We start from the raw sequence: 10,789 nt of genomic DNA, 5'->3' as shown, positions 1-10,789 counted from the left end.
TTAGCTGGATTAATAAAGGACATAGTTCCTTTCTGGCTCCGAAATGACTCGATATCATTCACGAGAGATGTTTTTGACCTACATTTTTAGATTATAGGCCAACAAGTCAATTATAACTCTATTAATTTTCACTTTTCGGTACAACTAGCTAGCTTTAAAGTGCCCAAGTGTATTTTTTGCTCCTTTACATGTTTGCTGAACTGCTTCATAGGGTAAAAACCTTTTTATTAATTAGATGCTGACTCTATTGTTCAAATCAAATCTATACTTTATGTTTTCCATTTGGCTTCCCTGGATTGATAAGTTTGAAAATAAAAGCATTCAACATTGTGAGTGTCAAAATGCATCATGTAAGTGTAGAAATATTTCTGTTGTGGGAAAACAGGATAAAATGACTGTGTTTGGGGCTTGATGATGAATCTGATCTAAAATGAACTCGTGAATGTCAGAAGAAGATACAAGCTTGAGTGTAATACTCTGGTAAAACTTCATAATGGGGGTAATTACTGTAGACCCAACATCTTGGATGTTATCTACACTCAGAATATCTTTTAGTATATTCTTTGGGAACTTGGTTTGGTCTTGGAATAAGCAGTCTATTACAGATATCAATGACATGTGTTGGTGAAACACTCTCTGTACCTGCAGTTTGGTTTTTCCAAAAATGTAACAAACAAAACAAGGACACACATATTGATCGCTGATGTCAACTCCACTGTGTAAGGTTCTTCCACATGTTCCACAAAAACAAATAAATAAATTAGGCGAGGGAAAAGATCTACTTACTTTTTCTGTTCTCCAGCCTCAGTAACTTTCACACAGTAACATCTACTGTAATATTTAAACCTCTGATGAAATCTCATAAGTGTTTGCTTTATTTTGTTACCACGATTGTTTACACAGAGTTTGTAATTGCAGAGAAATACTTTATTTATTTTGGGCATGTCATTTTCGAGCAGGAAGCTCAGAAACCCCTTTGGGGCTTAACAGGTTAATTAGGCCTCTGATATTTATTTGTGCTAATTTATAGTTAAGTTAATGGAAGAAAAATGAAAGCTTAGTCTACTGTTAGCATATTTAAATCTAAAGAAGGGTATCAAAAAAGCCAAACACCATTACAAAAAGAAGGTAGAAGAACACTTCTCCAACTCCAACCCCCGACGCATGTGGCAAGGACTCCAGACCATCACAGACTACAGGACCACCAAACCCTCCCCCGCATCCTCTGATGTCTCCTTCCTCAACGAGCTCAACAACTTTTATGCTCGCTTTGAGCGAGGGAACCCCACAACCACAACCAAAGCAGACGTGACGCCAGACGACCACCAACCTCTGACTCTCTCCCCCACCGATGTAGGAGCGGTGCTGAGCAGGATCAATGTCCACAAGGCTGCAGGTCCTGATGGCATCCCCGGGCGTGTTCTCAGAGCGTGTTCTGGGGAGCTTGCAGGAGTGCTGACAGACATATTCAACCTGTCCTTGGCCCACGCTGTGGTACCGGCCTGCTTCAAATCCACCTCCATCGTCCCAATACCCAAAAACTCCAACCCATCTTGCCTCAATGACTACCGCCCAGTAGCACTCACCCCCATCATCACTAAGTGCTTAGAGCGACTGGTCCTAGCACACTTCAAATCCTGTCTCCCCCCCACCCTGGACCCCCACCAATTCGCATACCGCCAGAACAGGAGCACAGAGGATGCAGTCTCCATCGCACTGCACTCTGTCCTCTCACACCTGGACAACAACAACATCTACGCCAGAATGCTTTTTATAGACTTCAGTTCAGCATTCAATACAATCCACCCCTCACAACTCATCAGGAAACTGACAGACCTGGGCATCAGTTCCCTCATCTGCAAATGGTTACTGGACTTCCTGACCAACCGCCCCCAACATGTCCGGCTGGATAACCGCTGCTCATCTACAATCACGATGAACGGTGTACCACAAGGCTGTGTGATGAGCCCTTTCCTCTACTCCCTCTTCACCCACGACTGCAGACCTGCTGATGGTTCCAACACCATCATTAAGTTTGCCGATGACACCACGGTGATTGGCCTCATCAGTGACAACGATGAGGCCGCCTACAGGGAGGAGGTGGATCGTCTGGCTGAGTGATGCGACACAAACAACCTGCTGCTTAACACCGAGAAGACCAAGGAGCTCATCGTGGACTACAGGAGGAATGCTGACCCACATCCACCCATCCACATTAAGGGGACGGCTGTGGAGCGTGTGAGCAGCTTCAAGTTCCTGGGAGTCCACATCTCTGAGGATCTCATCTGGACGACCAACTGCTCCAAGCTGGTCAAGAAGGCTCACCAGCGCCTCTTCTTCTTGAGGACTCTGAGGAAGAACCACCTGTCCTCAGACATCCTGGTGAACTTCTATCGCTGCACCATCGAGAGCATCCTGACCAACTGTATAACAGTCTGGTACGGGAACTGCTCTGCCTCGGACCGGAAGGCGTTGCAGAGGGTCGTGAAAACTGCGCAGCGTATCGCCGGAGCACCACTTCCTGCCATAAAAGACATCTACAGGAAGCGGTGTCTGAAAAGGGCTGGGAAAATCATCAAAGACCCCAGTCACCCATCACATGGACTCTTCACCCTCCTGCCCTCTAGGAGGCGCTACAGGAGCCTCCGGACTAAGACCACCAAGTACCGGAACAGCTTCTTCCCCACAGCTGTCAGACTCCTGAACTCTGCCTCCTGACATCTGACCCACGTTAACTCATGGACTGAACATACACACACCCACAATGGACAACTGTACCCTCAAACACACAATAATAACATGGACTGAACCACCACTCACAACCACTAGCACTTTATATAGCCTCTGTAGAATTATCCACATATCTCACTTATCTTAACTGCACTACTGTATAGCTCTGTAATAATCATTCTGTACATACGATAATTTTTAATCCTACAACCGTTTACAACTTGCATAGTTCCCATTTCTGTATAGCTGTATATCTCAGATTCTGTAAAGTTATTTATTTCATATTCTGTATAGTTTTTCATATTTATATCCTGTTCATAGCCTGTACATAGCTTGTACTCACTACAGCCTGTACATACTTATAGTTATAGAATATTCACAACATACTTCATACCGTGTACATTATAACATACCATAATAGACCCATTTCTGTAATATATTTACATATCTATATTATTGCTAATATTTATTGTAATATATCTATATCACTAAAGCACTTCTGGATGGATGCAAACTGCATTTCGTTGCCCTGTACCTGTGCATGTGCAATGACAATAAAGTTGAATTCTATTCTATTCTATTCTATTTATTTGAAAGGGCATTGTGTTACTTTGTTTACATAGTAGGATATAGATCACAGTTATTCATCAGTGCAGCATTTTCTGTAAACTCAGTAAAGGTCTGTTACTGAACTGAATTGCAGTAACCACCAGAGGGAGCAGCATGTGTAGATTTGAAATGTCAAATTTCCAAATGTTGCTCTCTGGGAGACACTGATATTGTGAATGATTTAAAGACATGGTATAAACAGAATAAATTCCAGTGATGGCAGGATCATGGAGATGACAAAATGAAGCAATATTTTAATTAGTTAAAATATCATACTTCTGTTTCTAGGAATACAGTACTGTTGCAGATCATAAAGCATAGACAGACAAAATAAGAGCATTTTGATTTTTTTTTTTAAGGGGGATGGAGGTCAATGTTACAAACTATTCCCCACAAATCAAAGTCCAGTATTTTCTTTATTTATTTCTAATCTGGAAGCAAAAAACAGGAGTAGAAATAATAATCTATTACTCCTAAAACAGCAACAGTCATAATATTCATCTAGCAGTGCATATGGTATTTTTACAACTGCAAGCACTGCTGGAAATGTTGCCTCACACACTCAGGTACGCTCATGTCCACATCACTATCCAGCAACATTTGTCACCAAAAAATGGACATTCCCCCCCTTTTTTCCTGGAATTCTATGATTTCTTTCAATATCATGCTCACATTCCCACTGCTAACCCATTTAGTAATTATATGCTTTGTTCTATTGTCATCATCGTTTTGTGATCCATTTTAAAAAATGTCCTTGAAAAAGGTTTGAAATCTCTTTAGCAAACTGTTTAAAAACACGGAGCAAATGTGGACTAATCGCTGCTGAGTGCTGTGATGAACAATGCGAACTGTTTACTTATATTTATGGGATTGCAGAGATCAAAGTCAAGATTTTTATTGGTTGTTCTGTGTTCTGACTCTTGTGTCACCGGTGACTTTGAAACTTTTACAGGTGAAGCATTTTCCATTAAAGTTTGAATGAATTATAGTGACAGAAAGAGGCCACAAGATGGCGCCAGTTTTGACGTAGTAGATACCACCCGTTGGCTGTTTGGTTTAAGTTCGCACCACTCCACGAGTATTGTGCATAAAGTTTAAAGTATTCCTCAGGCTCATGATTTCTTTTTCCTTTGTGGCTGAATTAAAATAAATTAATTTAAGGAAACTAGGGTGAGTCTTTCATCAGTAATTGATTATTTAAAATACTTTACTGCCTAAAGTCATAGGTGTGAGTGCGAATGTTTCTCTGTTGCTCTGTGTTAACAGGCTGGCGACCTGACCGGGGTGTACCCCACCTCTCGCCTCATGGCATTGGGATTGGATTCAGCCCCCACAAATTAGATAAGTGGTAGAAAATGGATGGATGATATAATACATACCTGCCTGATCAACTGAAGTATAATATTGACCAAACTAGCAAACAGTTACCAGAGGATTGTACAGTACATCTAATTTAAAGTAAATCAGTGAACTGTCTGTGAACCTTAGACTTAGATATGAACAGACTGAAATATCCACTGGAAGTGGAATATTAACCTAGTGGGACTTTACACGGATTTAAATGTCCTTTATGTTGGTCCCAGTGGATGACTTGGTGGTGGATCTGTGCGTTATTTCATTTTATAGCTGACCCTGAAGCTAGTGGGCCATTTCTCAGTACGGCTGCTCTGACTCAGCCTACAGCCCCCGCCCCGATAACTGTAGTAGTGTTTCACAATCAAGTCTGCGTTCCACTGAGGTAAGCAACACAAAGGGCAGGTACCCGTGGCCTTTTCTCTGCACTCCAGTGAGCATGGCTTTCCTGTCCGTGTTCACGCCTGTTCTGGCGGTGGTTTTATGCCTGGTGATAGGCTTCGTGCTGGTGAAATCATGGGACACAGAGACCACTTCCACATCTCCAGGCAAAAGTAAAGGGGCGACAAAAGGGGAGAAAAGACCATGGGTGGACCAGGACTTACAGGACGATACAGAAATCACAGCAAAAGAAGACGGTGAGAGCTGAGCCTTGTAGTTCGCTGTGGGGCTGAACTTTTTTTTTTTTTTTTTGGTGTGGTTGGTTGGGTGCATGCTTTAGAGCCAGTTGCATAATGTTCAAATGTAGGTCACAACTTTTAAAATGCAATGTAAACTGAACATTGAACACAATAAAGAATGTGGTTACCGGTTTAAAATGTTTCGGCAAAGGTTCTGCGTGGATTCAAAAAGAGTTTTTTTTTATTGGTTGCCTATTACATAACGTTCCTCTGTTGTTTTTCACATGAAACTCCACAACTTGGCAAGGCAGTAACTGTATCCTCACATGCTCTTTAAACTGAGAAAATGTATCATTTAAAGAACATAAAAATAACTCATTATGAATTTGATGCCAGCAACACATCTCAAAAAAAGAAAAAATACTTTGAGAGTGGAGAAACAAAAGACTGAAAAAGTAAGTGGTAATAAAAAGAAACAGCTGGAAGGACATTTTCCCATTGGCAATGGACCAGTAACACCATTGGGTTTAAAAAAGAGCATCTTAAAGCAGCAGTGTTTCCCAAAAGTAAAAATGGGTGAACCAAAAAAACAAAATTAAGTGTCTGTAAATTGTTGAAAATTTTCACAAAATTGTTCCTCGAGTAAAATTGTGACAAATTTGTATATCTTATTATAACTAAATTGAAATCTCTGCATGCAAGGGACATGGCTGAATATAAGTAATGCCAGTGCATTAAAAGCAGGCATGATTGTGTCACGGAAGTCACTGAGAAGAATTGCAGAAATCGCTGTCTGTTCTCCGTACTTTCCACAAATGCAGGTTGAAGCTCTGTCATGCAAAGAAGAAGCCAAATGTGAAAGTGATCCAGAAACACTGTCTTCTGGTGTAAAGAGGAAAGTGACCACCAGGGTTGTTATCGGCACTCAGTTCAAAAGCCTGCATCTCAGATGGTGTGGAAACACATCAGTGCCTGTGAAATTGGCAGCTTTCACATCTGGAAAGGCAACATTATTGCTGAAAGGTATATTCAGGTTTTAGAGATGTTCCAATTCAGATGGCGTCTTGCATATTTCAGCAAGAAAATGTTAAACTGCATCCATTACAGCAGCACAGGTGTAGAAGACTCCCTGTGCTCATCTGGCCCACAGTTCCCACATGGTGGAATACTGTTGTTAAAAGCAGACGGGATGCTACGCAGTGGAAAACAGGAACCTGTCACAACTGTATTTGAGACATGCTGCTGTCATCAAAATTAAAATAACCCAGTATTTATCATGAAATAGTAAGATATGTCAGCTTAAACATTTCGTATGCTTTGCGCTCTTGTGAATAAAATGTGGACTTATGAGATTTCCAGATCATTGCAATTGATTGTGATGACTTTTTACAGTGTGTCCAAACTTTTTGGGATTGGAGTTGTATTTTATTGGTATGTCTTTCTGTCTTTCATCTTTTATAAGATGGTGATGCTGATGATGATTGGGGGGACAGCACTGAAGAGGAGAACCTCACACAACTGCCTTATTCACCGCAGCGATACCCTGAGGAGACAATGCTGCAAAGGTCCAAGGAGTTTTACACTTTGATGAACCAACGGAGGTCTGTCCGATTCATCAGCCCGGAGCCTGTCCCACGGGAAGTCATCGATAATGTCATCCACACTGCAGGCACGAAATGTCATTAAAACATAATTCACTGGGATTCACCCTAGTATATTAGTCTGAGCTTCATTTTGAAGGGTTTTTTTTTCTTCTCTTCCTGTTCTTCACGTGAGCAGGTACAGCACCTAGCGGAGCACACACAGAACCCTGGACGTTCATTGTGGTGTCAGATCCAGATATAAAGCATCAAATTAGACTGATAGTTGAAGAGGAGGAGGAGATGAACTACCGCCAGAGGATGGGGGAAAAATGGGTTCAGGATTTGGCCAAATTGAGGTAAACATGCATGCAAGAACGAACATGGATAACATTAAATTCACAACTAATTTTCAGTTAATATCTTCCAAAGTAAAAAAAACACATTTTCTTTCTCTTTTCCCTCCTCTTGTAGGACAAATTGGATTAAGGAGTACTTGGATGTTGCTCCATATCTGATCCTCATCTTTAAACAGACCTACGGGATTCTCCCAAATGGCAAGAAGAAAACGCACTACTACAACGAAATCAGCGTGTCCATATCCTGTGGGATCCTCCTGGCTGCATTACAGGTCATAATTCAAATCATTTGAAACACTTGGGAAAGCAGCTCTTCTCTCTCTCATAAAATCCAAAAATGTAGTGCACAAATCTCACTGTTTCTCTCCGTCTGCTTCATCAGAATGCGGGTCTTGTTACCGTCACATCTACGCCCCTCAACTGCGGCCCCAAACTCAGACTTTTACTTAAACGCCCGGCGAACGAGAAGCTGCTGATGCTACTTCCTGTTGGTTATCCTGCCTCTGATGCTACTGTGCCTGACTTGAAACGCAAGCATCTGGATGATATTTTGGTGCATGTGTGAGAAAATGAGATGTCTTCATCAAATTCTTTGCCTGTAGCTGAGAAATCAACCAAGCAGATGCCTGATGAGAATTAGAAGTGCTTTCACAGTAGAGAGAAGCAGAGAGTGAGGCTTCTTTAGATCAGTCTTTAAATGTTTAAGATAGACAATCAAGAGAGGATGGCATGAATCTTTCATAGCTTACTAATTGCTAACCTAGCTTTTGAAGGCAAAGTAGTGAACATTTGGTTGGCTTATTTGGGTTTAGCATATTTCTATCATGCAAATTTCAAATAAATAACCAGCAAAAATTCTTTGATTCCGTTCTATAAATGTTCCTCTGGTCTCTGATTTTCCAAACCACACACAAACAACTGAGGAAAGTTCATTTACAACAAGATTTGGATGAATGAAGAACAGGTGGTTGCTCAGTTGAATGCTAACTGCAATAGCAGTGTTCAGTAAGCACCTGCATAGGGGGAGAAAAGAGAATGAACTGTAAAATTGAATTAGTTCCCAGAACCTGATGCAAACTTGTTGCCTTAAAAAAACTAAGTACAGCTTACTTAAGAAAACTAAGTTAGGGCACCTTATTCATTGTGAGTATAGTCCAGCCATGAGCCTTAGAGTATTTTTGTGGGAGATCTTATCTAGAATTAACTTTTCCCAAATACTGCATACAATTAGAACACTGTCATTTATTTTGAGTGTTTGTAGTGTTCCTTAAAAGGTGATTTCACAAGCCCTGATGAACAGGAGAAAGGTCATGCAGTCTCAAATTTCCATTCTTTTGACAGCTGGGAGGAGTTTGTCATGAAGTCCAATTACTCAATGGAACTTTGGATAAGATGCCTATAAGAGCTTCCTGTTGCATCTTATCTGTGTTGCGAGAATTCTTCTCTGGAGTTCTGCTGTGAGTTTTTGTAACACAGAAAGATTAACAAAACAAGAGAGCACAGCAGGCTGATTTTTGATCGCAGCGTTTGGCCCTAAATGTTACTGTTAAACCTTTTGTCTGTGCTTTCCTTGCCAAGATCTCATATTTTGAACTTGGTCTTTTTGACACCGATCTCCATATCAAAAGCTGAGATTGTTTTATCAAGATGTTGCGCCAAGATAGCAAGTTGTTTTCCTTTTCCTGCAATCTGGAACACACAGGTTGGTGATTTTTCTTCCTCCAGCCTCCACAGATCTCTCCAGGTATGTGTTGAAGAGTGCTGATGAGAGCAGGCATTAACTTCAACTGCAGAACAGAACTGGCGAAAGAGAAAAAAAGGTTACAAAATCTCTGAGTGGGTAATATTTGGAGAAAATATAACACCCACACACTACCTTTGTGAATGTTACCTACAAGCATACTTTAACAGGTAAAATGCAGTGGCAAACCGTCCTGGCTTTATGAGCTACAAGCATACTCTGATGGGCAAAGTTAAGTGGCAAAACGTCATACCTACTTAGATTTGTGCTGGAATTACTCTGTGACAGCAGAAATGTGCATAAACTACTTACGGTAGGACGTTTTGCCAAAGTAGGATGGTTTGTCAGAACACCGTCTTACCACTAATGTAATGTACCACAATTTTTTTTTCTCCAACTGTCTCCCTATCGCTCTCTCTTTCTCTCTCTAACTTTCTCCCAGTGTAATCCAATTTTTTTATTATTATTTTTTGGGAGGTAGTATGTTCCAATATCACTGACACTTCTTGGAAGTCCTTTAAAAAAGAAAAAAAAAGATACAAAAAAAAGATACATTATTCAACATTTGTGATATTTTGCATTTATTCTTGATGATTGGAATATATCCAGAGTATGTTTGTATATGCATATGTGTATATGTATATGTATGGACATTGTACCTGATAAATGTCAGTCGGAGTGACTTAATAAATGCATTAGCACTAAGTGAGACTGTATGCTGAAGTTCTATTTAAATATTTATATAATTCTTTAAAAATACATTCCAAAACATAATAGGCTAGAACAAAAAACAAAAACCTGAACAAAGTGCCCAAAAATGTAAGCAATAAATTGCACAAATTGCTGGATGTAGCAAAACGCAATGAATTAAAATGAATTAAAACTGCAAATATGTAAATTGATCTATAATCACTTTTATGTTACACATAAACTACTGACAATTAACTAATGGTTCAGACTTTACAGATCCTTCATATGAAGTCATGTCATACACGGGATGTTTACATAGCTAAAAAAACAAATAAAGACACCCCCCCCCCCCCTCATTTATTCAAGCTCAAAAAGGAAGAACATGGACATGAGTAAGAAGAAGAGGCCTCACCAGTCGCTGTTTATCCGGGAGAGTGAAGTGGAGAGGGTGAGCAGCTTTAGGTACCTGGGCGTTCACATCAGTGAGCACCTTACCTGGACACTGAACACCACACAGCTGGTCAAGAAGGCTCAGCAGCAGCTGCACTTCCTGAGGAGACTGAGGAAATTTGGGATGTCTGCCAAGATCCTCTGCAGAGCATTTACCATCGCAGAGTCCAGAGGAGAGCTGCCTCCATCCTTAGAGACCCAACACGGACTGTTCACACTTCTGCCCTCGGGACGAAGGTTTAAAAGTGTGAAATCCAGAACATCTAGACTCAACAACTCCTTCTTCCCCACTGCTATCAGACTCCTGAACAGCTGACCTACCTCAACTGCAATTTTCACATCAGGACAATTTGCACACTAAGTTCTTTTGCACATTAAGCTCCTTTGTACATCCTTTTACATTGACAACTGCATACCTCACTTTTCTTCATTTACATATTTTGTACTTATTTATTTATCTTTCTCTATTTTTTTATCCTTATTTTTACCTTATTTATCTTGTTCCTTCAACCCTACCTAACTTGGCATTTGCGTATGGACAGCAAAGGAAGAATTTAATTGCACAGAGAAATGCTATTTCTTCTGTACACATGACAATAAACACTTTGAATCTTGAAACCATTCACACGCTGATCTCCAATGCCACCGCTAGGGGTC

The 10,789-nt window shown here is 40.6% G+C and overlaps 1 protein-coding gene across 1 annotated transcript; it reads left to right on the top strand.

The window, feature by feature from the left end:
• Nucleotides 1-4,931: 4,931 nt before the first annotated feature.
• On the top strand, nt 4,932-9,698 carry iyd (iodotyrosine deiodinase). The gene is made up of 5 exons (XM_004541952.6): nt 4,932-5,330; nt 6,775-6,981; nt 7,092-7,251; nt 7,367-7,523; nt 7,634-9,698. Exons 1-5 carry the CDS (start codon nt 5,132-5,134, stop codon nt 7,814-7,816), a joined length of 906 nt encoding a protein of 301 aa, XP_004542009.1. The 5' UTR covers nt 4,932-5,131; the 3' UTR covers nt 7,817-9,698.
• Nucleotides 9,699-10,789: the final 1,091 nt, after the last annotated feature.

This window comes from Maylandia zebra, linkage group LG15, assembly GCF_041146795.1.
Source record: "Maylandia zebra isolate NMK-2024a linkage group LG15, Mzebra_GT3a, whole genome shotgun sequence".
Taxonomy (NCBI): domain Eukaryota; kingdom Metazoa; phylum Chordata; class Actinopteri; order Cichliformes; family Cichlidae; genus Maylandia; species Maylandia zebra.
Note: the sequence above shows the minus strand (reverse complement) of the source record. Positions and strands in the feature narration are given on the sequence as shown.